Raw genomic sequence first — 26,752 nt, forward strand, 5'->3', positions numbered from 1 at the left:
CGTCTTTCTCAAAACTCTTCCTCCCAGCTACCCGCCCCCCTCCTTTTAGGATGAGGGTTCTCGGTCCGCGGCCGGGCGGAGTGGGATGGGGGTGGGGGCGACGGGAGCGAGGGGCCGGCTGCTTTGGGGTGGGGTGGTGGTGGGGTGCGGGGAGGGGGGGAGTCAGCCTTTTGGCCACCACCAGGGCGGGAATCGGGACCGGCAGTTTTGCTTTCCCGGCAGATCGAAGCTCCCTGCTGATCGATTATTTGATAATTGATTTTCCCCGCAGCCAATGCGCGGCCGCTCTGGCGGGGGCGCCTCCTGATTGGCCGGGCCCTCCTCCGCCGCTGCCTACCGAGATTTGGGTGAGCTCATTTTCCAGTCGACCGCAGGGGGAGTTTTCTGCGAGGCTTCAGCTGGAGGCAGGGAAAAAAAAAAAAAAAAATCCTGCTGGGAGCCGAGCGAGCTGCGAGCCTGGCTGGAGGATGTGAGGTTTCAGCCCCGCGGGTCGGGCCGCTGCGGCCGAGCCCTCGCGGCGTCTCGGAGCCCGGCGGGCAGACGAGCAAAAACGAAAATAACACCAGTAAATGTGATAATAAAGGGCAAGCCAAGAGGGGGAGTCGTCGGGAAGCCAGAGGACAGGCGTTTAAGGGGAGAAAGTTGAAAAATCAGGGGGCCGGTCGGAGCCTCCGAGGCGTGGGTAGGGACAGGTTTTTGTCTGCAATCTCAGCTCCCGAAGTGAATTTCTCTCTCTCGGTCCTTTTTTTTTTTTTTTTTTTTTTTTTTTTTTGTCGTTGGCACCGAGAGTTTTCCCGGAGTCCGGACGGTGCAGGGAGGCCGAGGGGTGTAGGGGTGCGGGGAGGGGAGCGCAGGGCGTCGCGGCGCACAGGGCCCGGGGCGCGGGGTCCCTCCAGGCCCGAGAAAACAAAGGCGACGCGGCCGAAGCCCGACCCCGCCGCGCCCCGGGCGCACGGCGGCCTCGCCCGCAGCGGGTCGGGGAGCCCGCGTCCCGGGGTGGGGGTGCGGGCGGGGGGGTCCCCGGCCCGGGGCCGCACCCGCGAGGTCGGGGGGGGCTGCCCCGAGCCCCGCGGCGGGCTCCGCTCTCCGGCGAGACGCCCAGTAGCTCGGTGTTTGTAAACAGGCGCTGGGGGCACCGTCCCCGCGCTCGGCTCATTGTTCCCTCCCTTCCTCTCCCACTTCGCGCAGGACGCCGGGGGCCCGGGGGGCCGGAGGCCGGGGAGCGGGAGGAGGAGGAGGAGGAGGAGGTCCAGACCCCAAAGTGAGAAAACGCAAGCATTTCCTTTCCCGGGGGCCTGGGGTGGGGTGGGGGGGGTGCACCCCTGACAGCGGCAGCTCCAGGCTGGGATCCGCAGGAAGCCCCAGCCTCCCCCCTCCGCCCCGCGATCTCGGGACTCCTGCTCTCATCCTTCCCTCCCTCCCTCTCTGTTTCCCCGTTTGCCTCCTTCTACGTGGGGTGGTCAGTTCCGAGAACGCACCCTTGCGTTGAGCTCACACATTCCCCCACCACCACCACCACCACCTCCAAAAACAAAAACAACAACAAACAAAAACAAAAAAACAAAAAGCAACACCCCACCAGCAGCGGACCCCCAGTAATTTGCAGGAAAGTCATGAACTCCGCGCGCCGAGAGCTCTGTGCAAAAGAACTCCCGCGGCTGCCCACCCCCCCCCCGCGCGCCCTCCTCCCCCCCACCCCGTGCTGATCCCCAATTTATTTCGAGAGAGTGGGGTGGGGGGTAGTGGAGGAGAGTCCCGAGTAGGGGTGGGGGGGAGAGAGGAGGACGGAGGGAGGGAGGGGGAGATTGCAAGGAACGCGGGGAATAAAGCCCGCGCCCCGGGGCGGGGGGGGGGCGGCTCTGCCCGCGCGTGTGCGCGTGTGCGCGTGTGCCCGGGGCGCGTGGGGGTTCGCGCCCGGGGCGCGCGGCTGCAGGGAGCGCCCGTGCGCCTGGGCGGCGCGGCCGGAGCCCGCCCGGCGCTCCCACCCCTGCCGAGCCGCCGACTTGCTGCAGCCCAATGCATTGTGTAAGACGCGACCTGTTATGGCCACCACTACTTCCGGGTTCTAGCATTCGGGTCGGAATCCACCTCTCCGCCTGTGCAACACACACTTTACACACGCACGGGGACTGCAAGCGGGCAGCATCGATCGTGGCTCCTTTAAGACAAACTCAGACAGACATTTTTTTTTTTAACCCTCCTCCTCTAATCTCCCTCCAGTGCAGCAGTTGCAAAGAGGGAGAGAGAGAGGGGAAAGAGAAAGAGCGAGCGAGAGAAGAGAGAAACTGATTAGGAATTAGGACCGATCCGAGGGAAGCGAGCGCTAGGGCTTTGTGCATTTGAATATTCACATTTGAGGTGTTCCGACCAGAAGAAGACAGAGCGGATGATCATTCATTCACCACGTTGACAACCTCGCCTGTGATTGACAGCCGGAGTGGCAGAAAGCCATGAGATTTGGTAGTTGGGTCTAAGGGGCGCTCTCTTTTTTTTTTTTTTTTTAACTGATTTTTTTTTTGGGGGGGGTGGAAGAGAAGATCTGCCTTTTTTTTTTTTTTTTTTTTTTTTTTTTTTGCCCCCGCTGCTGCTGCCGCTGCTGCTGCTGCTGCTGCTGCTGCTGCTGCTGTCTTGGAAACGGAGCGCTTTTATGCACAGTGACTCGGGCGCTTTGCTTCAGGTCCCGTAGACCGAAGATCGGGGACCAAGTAGCTCTCACGTTGCTGGAGACGTGAAGGGATTTTTTTTTTTCCGTCGTGCTTTAAAAAAAAAAAAAAGATTTTTTTTTTTGTCCTCTCTCTCTCTCTTTTTTTGTTTTTTGTTTTTGTTTTTTGTTTTTTGTTTTTTTTCCGGGGGAGTTTGCTTATTTGTTTCTTTTCACACTGGCCTTAAAGAGGATATATTAGAAGTTGAAGTAGGAAGGGAGCCAGGGAGGCCGATGGCGCAAAGGGTACGTATTAAACAACAATTGTGGAACTCAAATGTGAGATTAAATTGAAACGTGGCTGAAAGACACTGCTAAAAAGTTTCTTTTTATTCTCTCTCTCTCTCTCTCTCTCTCTCTGTCTGTCTTTTTGAATGAGGCTCCTAAAGCCGTGGCCTAAAGCGAGAGAATTTATTCAGTGCGTTTGTAGACTTATGTATGTTACATGTAATTAATTCAAGTAATCAAGTTTTCTATAGATTCCTAACCAGCAGCTATATAAATAGAAATGCAAGCTCGGGCAGTCATTCTGTTTAAAAAAACAAAAACAAAACGCGCTAGATACCTAGTGCTGTAATGTGAATGTTCAGGGAGAAGTTTAAGGCTATTTTTAAAGTAAATTAAGCAGCTAGAAACTTCTGATTTGTTATTGATTGTGCTCATCTCTTAATATCACTAGAAGCATGTAGCTTTTTTAAGCAAATGACTTTGTCATAGTACGATGGCTTTTGGGGTCGGAAAACATTCATCTCTGAAAAATGATTTTAACGTGCATGGATTTTTATAGAAGGTAATACTTTGAAAGTTTTTGTTACAAAAGCCCTGCACTAATTGGATACTAAGCACAGAGCTACTCACTTTAAAAATGCAATACTAATTTCCCCAATATTCCTATTTGAATGGAAATGTAGTGAGAGTAAAGTGAGACAATGACAACCCAACCGAGGTAGTCTCTTAAAAGAAAGGGGGGTCTACAAAAAGCCTTCCCTGCATAATTTGTGTCCTGGCCCTCAAAGCCCTGTTTGCAAAAGAAAGTTACTAGGCTGACACATTTTTCTTTACTGCTTTGGTTCAGGCAAATGTCAGCGTTCTTCCAAACTATTTTCACACCTCTGGCTTTAAGGAGATGAAAGTGGCAATTCCTCTTTTCTTTGAAAATCATTTCACTCTCGGCGCCTCCAAATCTTGGGAAAAGAACTCGCCCGGAATTGGAGCAATGAGAAGATTCTAAGTAGCTGAATTTTGCACGCAAAAGTAACGACAGTCAATATGAAAGTAGTTTTTCCGGGGGGAAAAGAAGATGGGGGTTGTGTGTGCGTTTGCTTTTGAATTTACTTTACACCTGATGAGTTACATTTGCCTCATTGACTTCTAGTCTGGGGGAAAAGTTCATAGGAGTAGAGAAAAATAGGACAACTAACTGTTCCAGCTATATAGATTTTCTTTCACATTGAGGGGGAATTGCCCAATTCTAAATTCAGCTCTAATGAACGTGAAAGAGCTACCTTTCTCTGAGTTTCACTTATAAAGGGGGCCAGTTAGTTTTGTATAATTTAGCAGAGTTTGTCTTGGAAAGCAAAGGAAATGCAGTGTCTTGCAGGACTGCCTAACCCCACGCTGGCAGAGAAATAAAATGAGAAGCCTGTCTGAATTCATGTGCTTAGCTTAGCTGTTCCCATCGTAACTTTTTTTTTTTTTAAATTCCCCCTGATGGGAAGGGGCTGTGAAACTAGGCGGGTTTGCTGCACTGTCCTGGCACGTTTTATTATTGTGATTTTGAATTTCCTCCTCTAGAGACATGCACGTTTTACCTTCCGCCCTCCGGGAGAATGCCTCCCTTTCTTTCCTTCTTTCTTCCTTCCTTCCTTGCCAGAGGATCCTGAATTTCTGAACTGGTTGATAGGGACACAAGTTAGGGCAAGACCGTTCATCCCGGCCGAGTCTCAGAGAGAATCCTAGAATTTTTACTTTAGAAATCATTTTTCCAGACAAGAAATCTCAACTTTAGAGATGCAAGGCCACTGAATTCCGGGTTGAAGGATCCAGCTGGACTGACATTATATAAGCTCGGTGCCCTGCCGTCTCCCCAGTAGCCCGCCTGGCCTTCTGAACCTTGTTTTCTCCTGTTTGTCATGCAGTACGACGATCTGCCCCATTATGGGGGCATGGATGGAGTGGGCATCCCCTCCACGATGTATGGGGACCCGCATGCGGCCAGGTCCATGCAGCCGGTCCACCACCTGAACCACGGGCCTCCTCTGCACTCGCATCAGTACCCGCACACAGCTCACACCAACGCCATGGCCCCCAGCATGGGTTCCTCCGTCAATGACGCTTTAAAGAGAGATAAAGATGCCATTTATGGGTAGGTACACCGGGCATCAGGTTAAGTAGTAGAGATGCGATGTTTCTCTCTCTCTCTCCTCTCTCTCTCTCTCTCTCTCTCCCCCTGTGCCTTTGGTAGGAGGGAAGCCAGGGCTCCGTGGGCTGGAGGCACACCATTTGGTAACTTTTCATTTGCATTGCATGGAGAATTTGGGGAGGCGGCCTGCCACCCCGGACGCCCCCCATCTCCACACACGCTCCGCGCCCGCCCAGCCCCGGTCGGAGCCCAGGCCGGGCCGGCCGAGGGGTCGCCCCTGCAGGAGAAGTTGCCAGAGGTCCCTCGTCCCCTCTCAGACCCGGGCTCTGCAGCTCAGCGGGCTGGCGCCCTCGCTTGCTCGACTTCGCTGGGAGAGCGTTGGGGATTTCTAAATGTAGGCGCCTTTGTGTTGGAACGAAACTTTTAGTTTAAGGGAAAATCTTTTAAGCCACTGATTGTTCTGACTTGCTAAGTTTACTCAGCAACCGTATGCTGGCTCTGCCGCCGCACAATAAAATCAGGGGAGGACAGTTGCAGGTCGGGCAAGGGGGAACAGGCTTTGCATTTAGGGAGTTTGACCACCGCGGGCGAGGAGAGAGCTCGCTCTGAATCGTTTGAGACGTGAAGAAACTTCTGGCCGGGTTTTTAGCACTTTGTGTTCAAAGGCGAGACCTGCAGGATTTGGGAGTAGGTGCGGGGCTGCTCTGGGGCCAGGGTTGTTTTCAGACTGTGCTTCCCCCCGGGCTCTCCCAGGCCAGTCGGTTAGACCCAGGGCTGGTAAAATCCGCGGAAAGTCGCTTGTGCCTGCCGAGTGCTCGTGAATTTGGGGACCTCGTTTTACTTTGCAGCCACTCTTATTTCTATTTATTTCTTCTTCTGAAAAAAAAAAAAAATCAGGCAACACTGACCCTCCCCGGCCGAAAAACCTTCCTGCTTTATCTCCCGGCCGGTCCCTTCCTCGTGCGATGGGCTTGTTTAAATCCCAGCGTTCTCTCCGCAGCAGCAGCAGCAGCTGCAGCCGCAGCCGCAGCGTTGACTGCAAATGGTTTAGGCTCCGGGACAGAACATTTGGGGACGCTTTGAAAAGGACCCCAAACCGTTAAATTCCCGGCTGGGCTGTGAGAGCTAATAAAAGACTTGAGACACCTCCTTGAGCATTAAAAGCAGCATTTTTTTCCTTTTCTTTCTTTCTTTCTTCTTCTTTTTTTTTAATGGGTTGAGATAAGCGACATCTAGGCCCCTCGCAAGGCTAGCTGCTTTGCCATCCCGCAGACAGAAATGAAAGGCTTTACCGCGGGGACATTTGGAGGAACTTTGTTTGGGGCGGAGGGGGGTGGTCGTGGGGGCCCCTGGCCCAGGGAGGGGAGCGTGCAGGGAGCTGAGGAGGAGCCCTCCTGGCCTCCCAGGGCCCAGGGGTCTGATCGGTCAGTGCAGCCCCCTGACAGTGGCTGCTGGCGCCCTAGAAGTCCTCTCCCCAAGTCAGCTGAGCGCCCGCCACCGAGCTGCCCGAGCCCCGGGCTGGGCCGGCCCAGCGGAGCCAGGCGCCCTGCTGCCCCCCAGGGCCCGGCCGTCCGGGTGGGAAACTTCCCTCAAAATGGCTGCTGGAGCTGCTGGGGTTTTATCCTCAGCAAATGTCACCAATTTCTCCGGCCAGAGCTGCTGCACCGCCCCTCGGATACTGTCCGGGGCTCAGGGCCTGCGACTGGGGCGCCCCAGGAGGAAGGGGAGGTGAGCAGTCACCTGCGGGCGCTGGGGCCGGCGGAGCGCAGGGGACAGGGTGGGGGGGTCCCCGGCCTCCTGCCCCTCCGCCGCCGCCCCGGGGCGCCCCTCTCCCCCACCCCGGGACTAACCATTGTGTTGTTGGCGACTGTTGTCTTCTCTTGCAGACACCCCCTCTTCCCTCTCTTAGCACTGATTTTCGAGAAATGTGAATTAGCTACTTGTACCCCCCGCGAGCCGGGGGTGGCGGGCGGGGACGTCTGCTCGTCCGAGTCGTTCAATGAAGACATAGCCGTGTTCGCCAAACAGGTCAGCAAGACGCGCGCTCCAGAAGTAGGGAGCCAAGGGACCCCGGGAGCAACTCCCTCCCTCCCCCTCCCTCCCCTTCCCTCCACCCCCCCAACCCCTGCTGCACCTTTTCCAAAGTGGCCAGCACGCAGGCCACCCCAAGCACCCCCCACCCCAAGCCCTGCCCTGGGGCATCCCCCCAGGTGGGAGCACGCGGCCCGGTCCAGGCCTCCCCCCCTACACCAGCCTCCCCAGCTCAGCTGCCCACCCTCTTGCAGGAAGCTCGCCCCCCACCCCAAAAATTAAATCACGGACCCCGCGCCCCCAGGGTGGGGATGGGGGTGGAGGGCGCAGCCAGGGGCCTGGGCGAGCAGGGCAGCGGCCTCCCGCAGCCGAGCTGCTGGGAGAGGCGACCCGGGGCTCTGGGCTCGGTTTGGGCCTCTTTGATTCACGCTGGCCGCCTGTGGACTCGGTGTCACCCGGTCCCCCGTCCCCCCCACCCCGGAGGTGACATCTTGCCCCCCCTCCACCCCCACCCCTGCGCCGCCCGACAGTGTAATGAGGCAAGAAACTAGGAAGGCGACCAGATTTCAAATGTTCTTTCTTTTACCCCCCCCAACCACCCTGCCCTCCCCTCCCCTCTCCTCCCCTCTCCTCTACTCCTTCTCCCTGGCATTTAGATTCGCGCAGAAAAACCTCTATTTTCTTCTAATCCAGAACTGGATAACTTGGTAAGAGCGGACCCCTCAGTCCCCAGCTCCCCCATCCCTGCTCCCCCCTCCCCCCAAGCACCCCAGCTTTGCTGCAAGAGCCCCCCTCCCTCCACCCAGGTTTCTAGACGGGTCTTCCCGTAGCTGCGAGGTGGCTGCACACGTTTCGGGCCCGGACAAGTGGCCCCGGGACAGGATCCCCGGGAAATAAATAAATTCATCCCGAGAGGGGCCGGGCGAGCCGGCGCTGGGGGGAAACGCGAGCTTTTGTTTTTTATGACAGCCGGGCAGCGCGGCTCTAATCAGCGCGGGGATTTATCTCCGGGCCTGTCAGCGTGTGTGCTTAAACTTTGCGGACTTCCCAGCCCTCAGAGTCGTGCCCCGAGGGCGGCCACAGGCCAAGAGCCCCCCCAAAACCACCCGTGCACCCTAAAGGTGTGCAGAACCGCAGCAGAAAGTTTGCAGCCGCGTGAAAAGCCACACTTAGGGGCGGGGAGGGCAGGGGGGCAGTATTTGGAATATTTTCCGTGCACTGCTTACCTGGAAACCCCAGGCCAGGGATGTGGCCCTTTCAGGTGGGGTGGGGGGCAGTGGGGCTGAGAAGGGGGAAGAGCCATGGGGGAGGAGAGTGTTTATGATCCCCACTTAGATGCTCTGTTGTTGTTTTAGCTATTTTTTTCTCCTTAAGAAATATAAACCTCTAGATGGTACCCAGTCGCTGCTATTAAGTTTTAGTGTTATTGCCATAAATCAAAATAACTCTATTTAACTGGTGTGTGTGTGTGTGTGTGTGTGTGTGCGTGCGCGCGCGCGCGCGCGTGCAGTGTAGGCTGGAGATGCTAGAGCTGTGACAGCCAATTTTCTGCAAACTAGGAATAGGGTGCTCATTCTTTTTGTATCTTTGCAGATGATTCAAGCCATACAAGTATTAAGGTTTCATCTGTTGGAATTAGAGAAGGTAATTCCTCTAGCCTCTTTTCCTTTGACTTTCTCCTCAACCCCCAAACTTGAGGGGGGTGGGGTAGGGTGGGGGGGGGGGCAGGGTTCTGAATGGCTGAAGTTCAGGCTTCTGAGACATTTGCATAAATGTCTTTCTTTCTGGTAATTAGTGTCAAGGCCAATCTTAGCGTCCATTTCTCTTTGCAGTTTAATTACAATTTCAGCCACTAAAACCGGCATCTCAAATGCCCTCGCCTTGCATTCATTCTTAATACTTTGCTGGCTTTGTATAAATAGTTACAATTCTAGGCATCTCTCTTGATGTTTAGAATGCTGTTGTGAGTTCGCTTCACAGGTTATACCTTTGTGATCTCTTCTCTTCCCCTTCCCCCTTTTCTTTGCTACCTCTGGGTGGGTGGGTGGGTGGGTGGGGGAGTTTTGTTTAGTTTTAGTGAGTTTCTGGAAGACAGTCTGAGAGCAGCGGCAGGTCAGACACAGAGGAGAGGCGGAGGGAGGAGGAGTGGGCAGGGAGTCTGGAGGAGGTGGTGGGGGAGGCACATTAAACCTTTTGCAGAGACAAAGCAGAGTTGATAGTTGTGTCAATTTCTCGAATCTGTGAATCCTGCACACACCCCACCTTCACACTCAAGAAAGGGTGTGGGATAACATGATTTTGCTAGCTGTTCTATAAATCTCAGCAATAAAAACTTAATGCATTGTAATTCAAACTAACATTAAATTGCAAGCACACTGGGGTTTCTTGTGAGTTTTTGCATGTCAGGGATGCCCTAGGCCTGTAAGAGACCGCTCCACTTACACCTAAATATTTTGAAGCATTCTTTTTTCCTTTTATTTTTTTTAAATACAGTTTGATCCTTTTTTTTTTCTTTTGTGGCTGTAGGTGTTTTTCATATCATGAGTACCGGCAAGTTGATTTTCTCCTATTTTTTTAAACTATCCTAAAATATGCTTCTTATGTGTAGAATCCCTAATTACAAATATTATAGGGACCTGGGCTGTCAGACAGATATTCTGTGCCACCACAGTACTGGTCCCTGTGAAAATGTGAATTATAGGCATACATCTATATTCACATTTTCCCTTAGACTCATTGGAAAAGAACTTATGATAAAGTAAGTGGATGAAATTAAATAGTTTACCTTAAATGTCACCCACGCGGGTCACCTCTCTAATGGCCACAGCCCTGGGAGCAGATGAATTTAACACGGGTGTTGAATATGTTGTAGCCTGTGAATCATCTTGTCACTGTCAATTTTCTGGGATATCTCTATTTTGCAAGAAAAGAAAGTTATTCCTAATTCTGGATGCGTCTGGGGGTCTCTGGAGGACAATTGCTCTGTGTTTCCCTATTTGGAAGTTTGGATCTCACAAGGGGGGTGGTTTGCACTTGTCAATGTCATTTATGCACTCCTGATTATATTTCCATTTTTTTATTTCTGTCATAATGTAGGTACACGAATTATGTGACAATTTCTGCCACCGGTATATTAGCTGTTTGAAAGGGAAAATGCCTATCGATTTGGTGATAGACGATAGAGAAGGAGGATCAAAATCAGACAGTGAAGATATAACAAGATCAGCAAATCTAACCGACCAGGTATGCGCTTTTCAATTTCAACGTCCCTAGGAAAAAAAAAAATCTGTATGCATATTGCTTGCTGGGTCACTACCACCTCCTTTTATTATTTGCATATGATTAAGTCCCTTTTAGATACATTTCCATCGAAATGAAAATTTTTGAATAATGTGGCTATTATTGCTTCATTAAGGCTGGCTCTGGGATTCGACCTGGAGAGATGAGCTTGTAAAAGCTTTGCCTGCAAACTTGACCTGTTTCTTGTCGCTTTTAATTTTTGTCTTTATTTTATTTACCCTCTATAATAATGGGAGTGTTAACTGCCAGTGACCGCCTCTGATTGTAGGGCTTTGTTCTGGAGCATTTTTTCCCCCTTCTATTTCGAAGAAAAGAAAAGTGTAGGGTCTGCTTATTTCTTATTTTATTAGGAATAAACCCAAGATAGGTGGTCTAAGAGAGACAGCGAGGGTTTGAAATCTAGCAAATGCTGGCTATTTTCTCCCTGTCTGTACGGTTCATTAGCCTGTCTTGTCAGTTTTCCTCGGCCGAACGCTTCTAGACCTCACTGAACATTGCTTTGTGCAGTGCTCGCTGCAAGCTCGCCCATTTTATTGTACTTAATAGAAAAAATAAGACCAGGCCGAGGTTATAAAAACAGATAAATATGGACGTTTCTCCTCCTCCTTGCCACTCATTCTCCAGCTGGTACGTGCACTGGGCCCTCTGGGTTGGCAGCTTTTGGAAGTGTCAGCGTCAGGGGCACCCCGGCGACTCCCTTGGTGTGGCAGTGGGGGACCTCGCGCCGCCTTGGCTCTCAACTGCCGGCCTTTGCTCGCTTCGCCCCCTCCTCTCTGGTCCTCCCTCCAGGCCCTTCTTCCGCTGCGTTGCTAAGTGGGGACGACTTTTATTTAGAGTTGCTGGGGGGATTTCTCTCCCTCTCTCACCCTAACACCGCTGTTTGCTCCCAGTATCTCTCCCTCTCTCCCACCCTCCCTCCCTCCCTTTCTCTCTCTCTCTCTGTCTCTCTGTCTCTCTCTCTCTCTCTCCCTCCCCTGTCGCTGCGTCTCTGGATTGGCCCAAAGAAGTTGCAAAAAGGCAATGAAAGTGAAAACCTGAGGAGCGGGTGGGATGAACCGGGCTCAGGACAGCTCTCCGCAGCGAATTGCTGCAAGGCGAATAGAGACTTGGGTTGCGGGTCTCTCTGGCCTCTCCCTACAGGAGCGAAGGCCTAGGGTTGTTTCTCTTTCTGACTCGGCACGTGAGTTCCGTCTTGGGGGGAGAGATCAGCCTGCCTTTGTTAAGCCAGAAGACAGCCAGGCCGGCAGAGTTTTCCTTTGCAAGCCCTGCCCTGATCACTGTTGGCTGGCGGCTGTCTTGTGGAGGGCTCGCAGGAGGGCCCGGCTCCTGGGTCTTGGTGTCATCCTAAAAGTTTTCTTGTCTCAACATCACCCTCTTAAAATACATTCCCAGCTTGGATTTCTCTCGGTAATCCCGCGACAGAGGCCGAATCCTTCCTTTCCCCCAGAGCGGTGGGAGGCAGGCAGAGCCGAGCTTTAAAAACACCAGCGCGCTGGTTCTTTGCTATGATTTGGCAAGTTGCAAACTTTCGGCAGTGTAGACGGGTGCACGGGCCGGGCGGTCGGCGCAGCCCCTGTGCGGCCCGGCTGAGGTGGGAAAGCTGCGGGCGGCCCGGCCCGGCCCCGGCCCGGCCCTGCGGGCTGCCGGCCTCCCTCCCGCCCGGCTCACCCGCCAGCCCTCGCCCCGGAGCTGTTCAATGCAGATTCCGCCGAGGAACCCTCGGGTAGCTGCTGTTGAATAAAAATTGTAATCCAACAAGACTAACTAGAAAATGGGATTCTAAGAGCTCCGGAGTGCTGGGTACATAAAGCTATTTGAGCAAATTACAAGAATCGCTTAGGGGCACGAAAGAAATCAACACTTTAATTGCCTCCAAAATGAAGATTTATACCCCATTTTCTCAACGAATCATTATTTTATTAAAGTCAAAGATAAAGGACCAAAGCTATGGGTTTTATTTGGGGAGGGGGGCGGGCGACACACACACATACACACAAAACTGATATCCCGCCCATTGAGTTTTCCCTCTGCTCCTGCGGGGAAACTTTGGTCGCTCGGCCACCTTATTCTGAGCTGGGCAGGCTGGTAGGCAACTGCGTGGATGGAAGTTCGCATCCGGCCCTCCTCCGCCGCCCCCTACAAAGGGAGAGGTGCCCGGCCCGCCCCCACGGCCAGCTGGTGGGCTTCGCAGCTCCGGCCGAGCTCGTGGCGCTGTAGGCCCAGGCTCGTGGGCGCCTCGGGTGACCCCTGCAGCCCCGCTGGGGCTCGGCCGGGAGGGCCCCAATCCCAAGGTCGTCCTTCCCGATGGCGCGATTCCCGGGAGCCAGGAGCCCGCGGGCCTGGCCTCTCTCTGTACCTGGGAGCGCAGAGCGCGGGGAACCCAGCCCCGGACCCAGAGAGGGGTCCCCTGCTCTGGGAGGGGTGTGGGGGAGCACAGAGAGGCCGGGCAACCAGGGCCTCCCGCTGGGCACCAGTTTGCAGGTCCCTGGGGGGCGCTGGACCCCCCCTCCCCCCCCAAGCTCGGGGCCTGGCCACCTGTCTGCGAATGCGGCCCGGCCAGTTTGCACCCCTGCAGAGGGTGCGCTCGGGGACTGGATGCTTCAGGTGTGGTGCGAGCACCGGTCCTCGTTAGCTCATTAACCCCGCTGTCTCTAGGGCCTGCTGGCGGCACGGTGTATTTTATTTTACTTTTATCCTGGGAGGGCGCAAAGGCTGCCACCGGCGCTGGGACCTAGGATCCACGACTTTGATACCCGCCGGTTTCCCGGAGGGCTAAGTCGGTGGATACCCATGTGGCCTTGTAGTGATGCTTGCTTTTCTTTCTTTTTTCTTTTTCTTTTTTTTTTAATTTTTATCAGATTAAGACACCAGTAGAAGGCGTAATCTCGTTTATCCCCCTACCTCGGTGTCCCCCTCCACTCCCAGACCCCGAGGAGCCAGGCCTGAGTCCCCTCCCGGGCGCCCTCTCCCGACCGCCTGGCTCCCAGCTCGGCCCCTCACGCTCGTGATGCCCCGGACAGCGGGGGACAGCGAGGGCCTGGGGTGGGGGGGACCGGGGCCTGGGCTGGGGCTGGGGCTGGGAGCCGAGTGGAGAGGAGCAGGGGTGCCTGGCGTCGAGGCAAGGGTTGGGCCGGCTGTCAGTGCGGGAAGGAAGCGGGGACACCTGTTGGGGGGGTTCAGGGTGACACTGGGGGCGTCAGGAGGGGTTAGGCGGCCAAGGGCCTGGCCGCCCAGGCGTTAGACTTTAGGTCCCGCTCCCAGGAGGAGCAGGGAATGGAGTCTTCCTCCCCAGGGCCCTATGCTGCTCGCCACTCCTTGAATCTAAGCATTTTCCACCCCAAGAACCGGTCCGGAGAGTGGGGAGACAGGGGTGAAGAGTCTCGGGGCCCCTAGGCTGCCAAGGAGGTGGGCACGCCTGCTGGGGTGAGCGCACGGACTAGCTGGGCCTGTGCTCGGGCTTCCCACAAGCAGCGGGAGGCAAAAGAAATGGTCCCCTTGGATTACAATTTTTATTCAACAGCAGCTCTCCGGGGGGTCCTCAGCTGAATCTGCATTTAACAGCTCTTGGGCAAGGGCTGACGGGCTGCACAGGGCGCCCTGTTGCATGTTAATCCAGATTTGTGCCTGACATCTGGGGAGAGTAATGTGGCTCAAGGAGATGGAACCAGAAAGCCACGCACGCCAGGCAGGTTAAATGCCAAGTGCTGCTAAACTCCCAGGGGAGGAGGATCGGCCTCCGGGGCTGCGCGGCCCAGGCTGGAGAGCGCCAGGCCCGGGGCCTCGGGGATCCAGGGCAGCCTTGGGCCAGTGAGCTTCGGTTCCCAAGTGGGCTACGAAAACCCTGGTGGCGATTGTTTTATCTTAGATGTTGTTTCTAAAGCATCTTTTGAGTTAAAAATTCTGAAAACTGAACTTGGACTTGACTGAAAACGCCCCCTCCCTGCAAAGTGGGGTAGGGATGCATGCAAGGGAGATTTAAGCTTTCTCTTTTGGGGAGGTGTCATGGTGAGGAACGGGGATGAGAGAGAGGGCAAGGGACAGCCTAGCGTCCTTGATGAATTGAATCTGCTGCTTCAGAAAAAAAATAGATGAGGCCATTGGATATTTACTAATACTAGAAATGCAGGCGATTTGTTTTCATCCAATAAGAAAACTGGCCACAAACAGCAAGAGACAGGAAGAGGGTCCCTTTGTCAGGTAGTTTGTTTCTGAATGCTTACACATGGACACATCTTATTTAAATTGTAAATACTTCACAGGGTCCCAATTAATGCCTTTGTCTTGGAAACTCTCAGTCCACCTCCTGACATCGATGGGGGTCTTAGATTCATCTGACTTTACTTTTTGATTGTTGTAATGGGTCATGTGTTGTACTCTTAATTCCTTTTCTTTTCTTTTTTTTTTTTTTTGAAATATGTGAGGGGAATTTATGGCAAGATTCTCTTTAATGATTAAATAATAAGGTGTTGACTGCTTGTCACTACATTGGCTAATTGGGACGTTCATTCTAGGCCCTGATGGCTTAGTATCCTTGGAATTAAAACTTAGTTGTTTACCAGGTGTGTTTTTATTGTTGCTTTCTGATTGGCTTTGGAAATTTTTAATTCCAGGATAGTTAACATACAGTGTTATATTAGTTTCAGGTGTATGATACAGTGGTTCAACGGTTCCGTACATTACTCAGTGTGCATCAAGGTAAATGTGCGCTTAATCTGATTGGCTCTTAGCGTGTTATCTGTGTGTGAATTTCAGAGTAGGGATGTATTGATTCCTAATAGGGGCACTTAAAGAACATGTTAGGAAAAGCAAGAGAGGGGTATATGCAGATGGGGTGTGATCAATTACGTTGTTAAATATCTGTAAATCTAAATGCTAATAGTACAAAAGTTATCCCCTTTTGGTGGCGCGTCTCTGTCTGTCTGTCTGTCTGTCTCTCTCTCAAGTGGAAGTCACTAGTGCAAGTTCCATGGTTAATGGGAAGGGATGATGCTAATGCCGCTTTGTAGAAGTAAAGTCGTAACAGTAACTATTGTTCAGTGATTTAACTAGCTCTGCAGCAATAGGTCACTCAAATAGCAGTCCCTCTCCCACCAGAATGACTCCATTGCTCATGATTTGGAAATATATGGAGTGGTTGTGTGCACGGTTGCTATCTGTCCTAACTTAGAGACTTTTATTAGGAAACGTGGAGAAGCTTACATAATAGAGGAAGAAGAGTAGGAGAAGGAAGAAAAAATGGATTAACATATGGGCACTGCTTTCCAAAAAGTAACAGATATCATGCTGTAATTGCCCAACTTTGAAAATAAACACATTTTAAATCATTATATTTTCAAACCCTTGCATGTTTAAATGTTAAAATGTTTGTCATGGTCCGAAAGATCTAAAACACAGCTGTTGCTGGGTGAGGGAAGGAAAATTATGCGGAAAAAAAAAAACCCTCCGTATTCTTAAAAACAAAGACTATTTGTGGCCCCACAGTAGAAACAGGCTTATTAAGGTCAAGCAGATGGGCTAAAATATTGCCACGAGACCTACTGCAGTAAAACTAGCATACCTTCCCTCGCAGGTAGACGGGGAGAAACCGTGAAGAACGCATAACAAGTTTTATTAAGACACTTGTCATAAATGAAAATATTGTCAACATGACTTCAAATGAAGTATTTTTGTATTGGCGATGTTATGCCTTCCATTGCAATAACAATATTTTCTTATGAAACGTAAATATGTCAAACAAATGTGAAATGCTTAAGTTTTAATAAATGATCATTTAATCATCAAACACAACCCAAGTATGTATACAGAAACTTTTAAAGGAAAGTCGGCGTGCTGCCAAATTCCTATAGAGACTAGCAGGGAAATGATCAAAAAATGAACAGAAAATAAGACTTCCTGTAAGAAGGTCTATAATTCAACATTATTTGACTCCACTGTCAGGGAAATAGTTGAAGGATAGTAAACTGATACCATTCTCATTCATTTTTGTTACACAGTCTTAAATGTTTGCAGTTGTAGCATTTTACATGGCCTTTTTTCGGATTATGATATCTGTCATATTTGTATCAAAGTATTACTTGCATTTATATTATAATCGAAACAATTTTTTTGGTCATTTCTCCTGAGTGCAAAAATTTAATTCGGTATTTAAAAATTACATCAAGACTAGAAAGTATTCTTTTATAGATAAAGAAATAAAAGTGAAATACACGTGACTCTGTATTTGATAGTTGTACAGATGTCAGACTCACAGATTTTCAAAATCCCAAGTAAAACAACACTGCTGTAAATCACGTAGGGCTTGGTGTTCTTACTCAGTAGGACCCATCAGGATATAATAAAGTTAGAGTCTGGAACACAAAATACAGTCTTCCAAATATGAATTTTAATACTAATTCCAAAATTAGACTTTTGGAATCCAGTAAGAATTTGAATACTTTGTTATCCTTAATATTTGTGAATAAACCTTGCATGTGTAAAATCAGTTTGGGAAAATTCAAGCAGATAAGTGTGTGTGTATGTAGTGTAAAAATATCCTTCATTGAAAGTGCCATGATTTCAGGGGTATAGGAATTTGCCACAGCTTTTTCGAGTCTTAAACAGCCTCTTCAGGAAGTATACCTATGTTGGGTAAATTGCTGTATTTCCCACACTTGCAAATTTGACATTTTAATAAATGGTGCAAAGAATGCCGTGTGAAATAAGCAAGAATATAGTCATTTAAAAATTTGTCACTAGAATCCAATTTCAATCAATTTAATGCATTCATGTGTGCAGAATTAAAGCAATTGGCAACACTTTACTAGACTCTCTCTGAACACTTTTCCCCCCCAAAATAGCATTTCTTAATCTAAGAAATATATTCTTATTAATGGAGAACACAAGAGTGTAAATCTTCTGAGCTTGTTTTATATTCCTGGACTTCTTGGTTAAGAATTCCTAAAATTGTCTACAGCATACATTAAAAGTTTATTTTCTGATGGAAAAAAAGCTTAATTCTACATTTATTGAATTATATACCTATTGTTCCTTGGCATCATGAGTATATACAGTTAAATGCAAGTTATAGCCTGAACTAAGTGATTGACTCTCTTCAAGATAGGAAATAATCCTGCTATGACTTTTCCATGGCATATGCACCACTGTGTATGCCGTAAACTAATGGAGGATAAATAAATTGTGAAAATAAATTCTATATTATTTATAATCCTCAAAAACACATTTCTATAATTGATTCTCCCGTTGGTACTTTTCGTGACTCTATTTACAAGCAACGGGATTTATAATCATGAGATAAAGAACCTTTATCTCATGTGGGAAACGTCACGGTTCTTTAAAAAACCTAAATGAAATCATAGTTTACCTCAGAAAGGAAGGGCTGTTACTATTAATAAGTTTACTAAGTAGTACTCTGAAAATCGCCATGACTTTTTATGAGTTTACCAAGCTTAAGCAACAGTTTTAGTCTCGCTACTTTTTTTTTTCATTTTGACATGATACAGAGTCCTACATTTTACAATGGATTTCAACATACGTTATTTTGACTCATTTAGAAGATTGTGGTAGGTAGGTAATTAACATTTTGAGCGATGTTAGAATGATTCCCGGACAACACATGACTTGGGATTAATCGTTACTGATGAATTCTCATTTCTCTAGCTTTTACCCTTATGCTTTACCAACACCACATGGTTGCCTGTTTATTATTAGTTTTTAAAAATCTTGGTTGGTGGATATTATTTAGCAAAGGAGGGCTCTGGTTCTTTCTTCCTAATCACTTCTTTCCCACTGTTTGGTAAGATCGCCTAGGCCTGAGATTTGAACTTGAGCTAGCTTCCTGGGTCTCATTTCCCTATTTGAGCACCTTGTGGGCTATTACCCACACGTGGGTTTATTTTCCTGCAAAGATGAAAAATGTTACTCGCTTTAGAACAGGAACGAGTAGAGAACCAAAGTCATCAAATACTCCCAGCCTGTGCTTTACAATTAGGAGAAAAACTGAAAACTGTTGTTCTTGTTTGCCTTCCCTAGGGCTCTGAATACTTGATATAAAGATTCATATCAGCCCTTTTGTGTTCTTCCTCTTAAGGCCTAAATGTTTATTTTCAGTGACTGTATTCTTAACGGATAGTCCATATTTGTTCCCAGACCTCCGCGATTTGCATTTTATTCTGCATTTGCATTCACATTATGTCCCATAGAAACTCTTTCAAGTGAAGTGAGTTTATGACTATTATGAAACTGTGGAAAATGAAGTTTATAATGAAATCGACACAGTCATCAAAAGGGACAATGAAGGGAGCAATTTGATGCAAACCCAGAGTTTTCTTATGCCATCCCAACTTGTGAAAGGCTTATCTCTCTTTCTTAAAAAAATATTAGAAGCTGAATGAATAAGAAGTTCTCCGACAATAAAACTCCTCCCAATGTCTCCATAACTATTTGGATGTGTTCTCGAACATTAACTTAATTTGATAGACAAGCTATAATTAACTGTGACCTATAGTGTTTTCTGTTATTCAGAGACTATTCCTTAGCGATTTGAAAACTTAATTTCCAACTAAATGGTGTACAATGTCTGACGTTCTAAAGGCCTACTTATACCATTTACAAGAAGTGGAAATAGTTCGTGTGTCTCTGGGGCTTCAAAGGGAGACTCTTTGAGGGTGGGGACTCACAATTTTTACAATGTAAAATCCTAGCAAACTAGTGCAGGTGGGCTTTGGGGGTGGGGGGGATTATTATTATTATTATTTTTTAAGTAGCCTTCCTTTCTATTCACCGCAATGTTACAAGTTATTTACAGGGAAGGAAAAACAAAACAAAACAAACCACTGTGTTTCTTGAGACAAAAACTCATACATGACATTTTAAGTCTAGTTATTTTATTGACCATGAAAACCAGTCGTGTAGGGAGAGAATTAAAAATTGCGGCAAATAGGTAGGATGCCGCTATCAGAATAGAAACGTTAGTGGTAAAATTAAATTGGGTATTTTGGGCTTAGTTGAAACATTGACTTGAAAGTTCCCGCCAGATCTGAAATTGTTTTAAAACCCCTGCTTCAGAATATGTTAGTGTAAGAACTTTGTGATAATTTCCCCACTGAACATTACTTTCATCTGAAATTGCTCATTCATAAGAAACTCAGTCTCATGAGTAGCCACCCTGCCCTTCACTCTTGAACAGTTCAGATAAGCATATTATTTATTTACAGTCTATCGTATCCATTATTTATGGGAAATATGCTATAAGTGTACAGAGCATATGGAATTTATCTTTGAGAGATATAGGTGGTATCTCCACCCAAAGTGGCATAAACCTAAGTAGATAATAGGGTTGCTTGCCCTCGGTGTGCAGAGAAGGATCATCTCTTAGAGCATCATTACGTGTTTGCATGTCATAATTCCAGATGCAAATGCATTTTTCCATTTTCATTTTAATTGTCAGAGTTTCCTTGGCTCTAGCTTCTGCTGAAGAGAATCAGGAGTTTTACATTCTGAATTGGTCTTGGTGATAAATTCATATGTTTGAGGACAAAAAAAAAAGATACTGAGCAGCAGATACATTAACCCCTTCATTTCTTTCAGTGTGCTTCTTTGTCCCTTAACGTGTTTACAATTTTTTTGAAGAATTTTGTCCATGAAATTTTAACACTACTTGTGGACTTGGTGGCTTGGCCTATTGTTTCGCCACATTTGGGGATTTTGTAAGCTGTGTGCAATAACAGAATCAACAAGAAAAATCTCAGACTCATTGTGTCCTGCACTTCCTTGCGGAGAATAATAGAGACATCTAGACTGTGCTTGTTCTATGCATATCAAGTGTATTGTTGGTGTTCAAGTATTTTTTATTCTGATAATTATTCAAAGCCAGTAACAATCTGCATTTGAGCGAGTATAAACATTTTTATTCTGGAATTTGGAATTTGCAGCAACTCAATTTTATTTTCCAAATTACCCTGCCATTTCAATTAGGTGCATTGTTCTTCACTCTTCTGTTTCGACATTCTGAAGGTTTGCTTGCCACCCTAATAGTGAGTTGTTTGAGTGTTTAATATTTATTGAGGGCATGTAAAGAACGTGCCAATAGAAAAAGAGGAGAATAAAACATTAAGAAATCAATTATGAGGCTTTTCTTCACTTGTAGTATACTTCTAATACTCTACATACTCGATAACTGCTAAAATAGTATGAACAGCCTCAGAATAATAGCCTTGGATATGGCTGAAGAATGGCATTCTGATGAACTGGAATCCCTTAAAAAGTGAACCAACAGCAAAACGCGGGCTCCTGCTTCTTGAATCCACAACCACCTTGGTTGATCTCTCAGTTAAGAGACTCGAAAGAGAGAGAACTTGGCCATTCTAAGAATCAGAAATGTACATGAAATATCAAAATGCCTTGAGAAAGGCCTTTCTGAGGATTTTACCAAAGATAAATACTGCAGGAAGGGGAGAGAGAGAGAGCGAGAGCTCAAGGATTCAAAAATCCTTGAAGAATGACAGATACTTTGAAAACACAATTTGGTTGAAAATATAAAAAGCTGGAAGTACTTCTGAAAAAAAACCACAGGGAAATCAGAGAATACCCTCTAGCTAATAGTTAGTGGAGATCAGCGGTAAATATAAATTTCCGTGATTCTTTTGTTCAACGTATAACGCTATGAGGTAGTAGGAAGAAAACAAGAGTACACCTTGGCTGAGTGTTTGTTTTTTTGTTTTTTTTTGTTTTTTTTTTTTCCTTCTCACATCAAAACTGTGGATTCTCTGATTTGAGAGTTTAGAAGTAGAAGAGATTTCCGGAACACTTGAGAAAGAGCAATTAAGCGTGCTGATTGTAACTTTTAGCCACACCGCGTTCTCAGGCAGGGAGTGTTTCAATAAAATATATGTAACTTAGAGCCAGCTCTCTGGTGTTTGAATCTAGGCTTTGCTGGGAGGATAAGGCCCTGCTGCTGCTGCTCCTTGAACCTCAGTGGCATCGTCTGTAACTCGGGGATGGAGAACCCATCCTATGGAGTGACTGTGACAGCTAATGTGAATGAATGTAGAGCGTTCCAAATGGGAAACCTTAGGGACGCCTGGGGGGCTCAGCAGTTGAGCATCTGCCTTTGGCTCAGGTTGTGACCCCGGGGTCCCGGGATCGAGTCCCGCATCAGGCTCCCTGCATGGAGCCTGCTTCTCCCTCTGCCTCTCTCTCTCTCTCTCTCTCTGTGTGTGTGTTTCTCATGGATAAATGAAGTCTTAAAAAATAAAATAAAATAGGAAACCTTAAATAAAATGCGCATTAAATGATACCATATTCCCTGGTACTCTGCGCAACCTTCAACAACATGAGTTCGACTTGGGGAGGGGAGACGGGGTGGCTGCTAAGGAGGTGTTATTGTAGAGACCGTCTTACAATCGTGCAGATTCAGGGAAATGTCTTTTTAATTCTTATTAGGAGGGGGTCACGATTTATTCTCATCTCCTCCGTGTAGGAGGAGAGCGGACACTCGGTTGTGTGGCTGAGATAGCCCAGGGAGCCACCACACATTCTCTTTCAGATTCAACCTCCAGTGACGGTTTTTGTGCGGATCCTCTGCTAAGTACTTTTCTCCATTTCTGAGTGCAAATGCTTGGTGGCTAGGGGCCAGATGCTTGCAAGGTCTTAACTCGTGCTCAGGATACAATGTTTTGTGCATTATCAGGGGCTGTTCTTTTTGCCTAGAAAATTTGTGGTTTGAGGTTGTTTTATATAAGACACATTTGCGTTTATTTTATCTTAATTTGTTTGCGGAATGAGGAGCACTGAACACAAAGTTACAGATGTATGGTAGAAACATCGGGAAGCCGGCCGTCTTACAAAAAGGGGTTTTATAACCTCAGGTATATTGGCATATAACTTACAGATTCTTCTGCCATTTCTCAGTAGAAACGATAGAAAAGAATCTGGACTTCAGCAGAAAGCTCTCAGGGAATAAATAAGGAGTATGGTTTGAAATATTTACATACAAATATTTGGAAATACGGTGGTGCCAGTTGGATGAGAGTGTTTGTTTGTTTAAACATTTTAATTCCGAATTACAGCTCACAGGTATTTCGGGAGTAGAAGTATATACAGTCATTAAAGTCATTTAATATAAGGGTTTACTTTTATTAATTGTATGCCAGCGGAACACAATGGCAGAGGGAAAGGGGAGATTATTGAAACATAAATAAGTATTCTTTTTTTTTTTACTAAGATTCCTAGTGTAATAAGGCTTTATTGTCTCTTCCGTTCATGAGATTTTTCTCCACAACAAACTGCTTAGTAGAATTTGAACATTCACTGCAGCCGACTAATTTCTAAATGACTCCTCTGCTCTCCAGCCGCGAGGTTTTGGTAAGGCTGCTTGTGATCCCTTGGTAGTAGTTTCCCTCTGGTGGTCTGGTGGTCTGGGGTCTCTCCCCGTGCACTTTTTGGGAATGTACCCACCCCACGTAAGAATCTTCCAAGATCACGGTGGGGTCCCCACGAGACGGTGCGGGCCTTGGTTCTCGATGCAGAAAAGCTGGGCAACAGGTCTCAGTGCTGGGTGGATTTCGCGAGGAAAGCTTTGGAATCCTTGGGGGGCATTGTACGCCCGTAGGCCCTCTCCCTCGACCTTGTCGGTTGGTTGTTCGTGGCGTGGATGAATTAATTCCACTCTGCAGGTTGGTAACGAGCGACCTGAGAGTGTTGGAGTTGAGCCCTAAAAGATGGCAGGCTGCAAAAGTAAGATCCTAAGGGGCACGAGGAAGGTGGCCCATCGCGCCGGGTCCGGCCTCCTAAGGCCGCTGCCCTCACACCTGCCGCCGCCACCAGGCCCGGAGCCCGGGGAGGGGGCAGCTGGGCACCGACGCCCCCTGGCAGGGCAGCAGGCAAAGCGTTCAAGGGCTGGTACACTTTAAAGATGCCTCTGGCTGCCAGACTGCTTTAGATCTCATTACAGCATAATTAGGGACATTGAAGTTAGTTCCTTTCCACGTCCCTTGGCCTTCTTTCCTCATGGGCACGAGGATGAGGAAGTGGGTGCAGGTTGCCGTGTGCAGGGCAGTAGTGAGTGTGCACTTGTGCATCTCCATGTCTGACCCTGAGGCTTCGGGGATTCCTGGAGCTCATGCAATCACCTGATACAAAACTTTTCATTTAAAGGTGAAATTACTCCTCGGAGAGTTTTCACCAAAGGCAAAAAAGCACAAAAATTCTTCTCCTCCTCTCTCCATGCCTCATTACACAGAAATAGAGGATTCAGTGTTTGAAAAATTATCATTTTTGTCGGTTTTATTTGTGGTACGTGAGAAGTGGGAAATCTGGGACCCAGTTTAACAGACGCTGTCTCTTGTACCATATACCTAGACACCCAAGTGTATATGCACGTGTCTGTGTACTTCGGGCAATGCATCACAGTTGCTAAGTTTTAGGGTTTTAGAAATCGACCTTATTTGATGCCGAATCAGACACCCTTCTGCTATGAGGGAAGACGCCGGCTGGCCCCAGCGTGGTGAGCACCATAACTAAGGGATAATTGGGTAATCGCCGAGATGCGTTCCTAGATTAAAAGTTCACAATGGGGGATCCCTGGGTGGCGCAGCGGTTTGGCGCCTGCCTTTGGCCCAGGGCGCGATCCTGGAAACCCGGGATCGAATCCCACGTCGGGCTCCCGGTGCATGGAGCCTGCTTCTCCCTCTGCCTGTGTCTCTGTCTCTGTCTCTCTCTCTCTCTGTGACTATCATAAGTAAATAAAAATTTAAAAAAAAAAAAAAAGTTCACAATGGAAATACGGTAGGGCTGGAAGAGGCAGTGTGGTGTCTTGGTGAGAGCCACGGATTCTGAGTGGGGATGCTGGATTTCCATTGTTTCACCCCTAATTTGCCATCTGCCCTGAGTCACCAAAAATCAGCCATCGGGCCTCCGTTAAGTGGGTTAGCAATAAGCACCTCTTATCGCGGCGTTCAACAGGGGCTCAAGCAGAACCTGGCAGGCCTGCACGCTTGGCAGAGGAGAAGGCGTGGCGGGCGGGGAGAGGGAAGGAAATGCGAAGGAGGAGGAGAGTCCAGGGAGAAAGTCGGAAGAAGTGTGCGAGGGAGATAACCTCGTGAGGAGTGGGCCACCCTGGGGACACCTCAGGCCACCGCCAGGCTTCACCCGGCACAGCACCCGCCTCCCCGACTTTATCATCTTTCAGCAGGCTGGAGCGTGGACTTAGGAGAGGCTTCGCTTCCAGAACCACTCTCAAGCACATCTTCACGCGGCCCCTGAATCCACGGCCTGTGTGCACACTCAAGTATTAATCTGTGAGCTTCTGGTATTTAAACATATCTAAAAGCTTAAAGGGTAAGAGGACAGTTTTGTTAAAACAAAACACGCTGCCCAAACTTGTCATGCTTAAATGAATTTGCTTAATGATTTCCAGGGATTTTTTTTTTTTTTTAGAAATCTGTGTAAAGAATTTTATACTTTTATTCCGAATGAACCTGAATTGGAAGTTGGATAGACACAGCCTCAGAGGAGTATGTCTTGAGAAGGAACAGGTTTTACCCAGGGCTCTAGCAAGGCGTAGGTGCTTCTTGGTGGTTGAATGAGCCCAGTGCTTATCCTGTAGGCTGGGGTTGTCAGGCGGATGCAAGTGGGGGCCACCACGATTTTTAAATAGGGCTTTCAGCCTGTCAGACTCTGAGCAACTCATAAATAAAGCGATCCCAGGACTGCCAACTTCTCAGCTCCAGGGACGCGCTGGTAAACCTGTATCCCCTTCTGCAGCAGTCCCTGAACCCCTTCCCTCCTCCTCTCTCCGTGTACGGATCCCTCTGGTTCCTTTTTCTCCCAGATGGCATCGTTGAGTGGGGGACATATAAGGCCTGGTTTCTGCTGAAGTTCTGCATCTCTCAGGGTCCTGAAAGACACTGCTGAGACAGACGTGCGGAGTTGAGGGGGGAGGGGACGCGTCTCGCGTGGCCACCAGGGAGCCTCCCCTGCCGTGGCTCCCGGACAGGCACAGGCCTGCAAGTGCAGGTGCCAGCGCGGACCATGCAGGCGTGGGAACGTGAGCGCAGGAGTGCGGGGCACACGGGTGCGCTCCACCCGTGGACTGGAGACTCCCCTGGTCTGGAGGGACTGGCATTGTTCCCTTTGGGAGCCAAGCCAGCTCTTGCAGGCCACTAGAGATCATTTGCTAAAGAGACCCTGGTGGTTTGAAAAAAAAAAGTGAATGCACTTCCCAGAGAGAAAGCACCTGCAGATAGGTGCAGACCAACTTCACCTTTGGAGCCCCATGATGATTTACTTCATCAGTTTCTGCATAGCTGCTAGCTGACCTCTTCGGAGTCGAGATCACCGGGCTCTCATTTATCTATACCTTTTTGACTGGGACTGGTAGGGTAGAAATTTTGAAGAATGAAATCCCACTATTTTTGGTCCGGGGGAAAAAAATGATTCTGACATCATACTGATGTGATAAACGACCAACTGAGAAGATATGTCAAAGTACTTTGTATACTGCAGAGTGATTTATAAATATTAGGCATCAAATTAAACATGATGGGGTGGGGAGGAGCAAACCACCTGTAAAATCATGTTATTTGAAGGTGAAAATAAGATCAGTGTGCATTCCCTGAGCACACAGCAGCTGGGAGATAGCCCAAGGCATACTCAGGTGAGCTGTTCTTTCCAGGGGGTCTATAAACTGAATACACCTGTATGTAGATATTTCAGGTTTGACCAGGTCAACCTATGTCATTACATTAAAAGCGTTAGTAGCTGTCATTTATTTTTTTTAATTTTTATTTATTTATTTATGATAGGCACACAGTGAGAGAGAGAGGCAGAGACACAGGCAGAGGGAGAAGCAGGCTCCATGCACCGGGAGCCCGATGTGGGATTCGATCCCGGGTCTCCAAGATCGCGCCCTGGGCCAAAGGCAGGCGCCAAACCGCTGCGCCACCCAGGGATCCCAGTAGCTGTCATTTATTGAGTGCTTGCTGCATGCCTGGAAATATACATGTTGTGCCTACAGAGGGTCATTATTATTTTTTTTTAAATTGGGATGTGATTGATAAAGGAGCCTTTTTTGGTCCCCATTTATGGATTAGGATATCAAGAGTTAGGGAGGATGTGACTTGCCTAAAGCCGTGTAAGTGGTGCAACCAGATTTCAGCTGGGATATGGCTACCTTCAAATTTCCTTTCGACTATGTTATACTGCAACTGAGTATGTGTATATATATATATATATGATTTTATAGATATATAAATATGAATATATGTATAAATATCAATTGTATATGAACATATACTTATATATAAATATATATGATATATATAAATATATATGTGTATGTATATATATGTATACACACACAC

At 48.2% G+C, this 26,752-nt stretch overlaps 1 protein-coding gene across 4 annotated transcripts in view; it reads left to right on the forward strand.

The window, feature by feature from the left end:
• Positions 1-496: 496 nt before the first annotated feature.
• Positions 497-26,752, forward strand: part of MEIS1 (Meis homeobox 1) — a 137,316-nt gene continuing 111,060 nt past the window's right edge. For 2 of the 4 annotated variants that reach the window (XM_055328931.1, XM_055328932.1), the window contains exons 1-6: positions 2,602-2,947; positions 4,840-5,066; positions 6,950-7,091; positions 7,751-7,801; positions 8,688-8,738; positions 10,191-10,337. In XM_055328931.1, the coding sequence (XP_055184906.1) occupies positions 2,936-2,947; positions 4,840-5,066; positions 6,950-7,091; positions 7,751-7,801; positions 8,688-8,738; positions 10,191-10,337 (630 nt within the window). In that variant the 5' untranslated portion in view covers positions 2,602-2,935. Of the gene's footprint in view, positions 683-1,962; positions 2,026-2,601; positions 2,948-4,839; positions 5,067-6,949; positions 7,092-7,750; positions 7,802-8,687; positions 8,739-10,190; positions 10,338-26,752 lie in introns of those variants that run through there. The other 2 variants (XM_055328930.1, XM_055328929.1) reach the window with 2 other exon arrangements.

The sequence above is a fragment of the Nyctereutes procyonoides genome, unplaced genomic scaffold (assembly GCF_905146905.1).
Source record: "Nyctereutes procyonoides isolate TBG_1078 unplaced genomic scaffold, NYPRO_anot_genome, whole genome shotgun sequence".
Taxonomy (NCBI): Eukaryota; Metazoa; Chordata; class Mammalia; order Carnivora; family Canidae; genus Nyctereutes; species Nyctereutes procyonoides.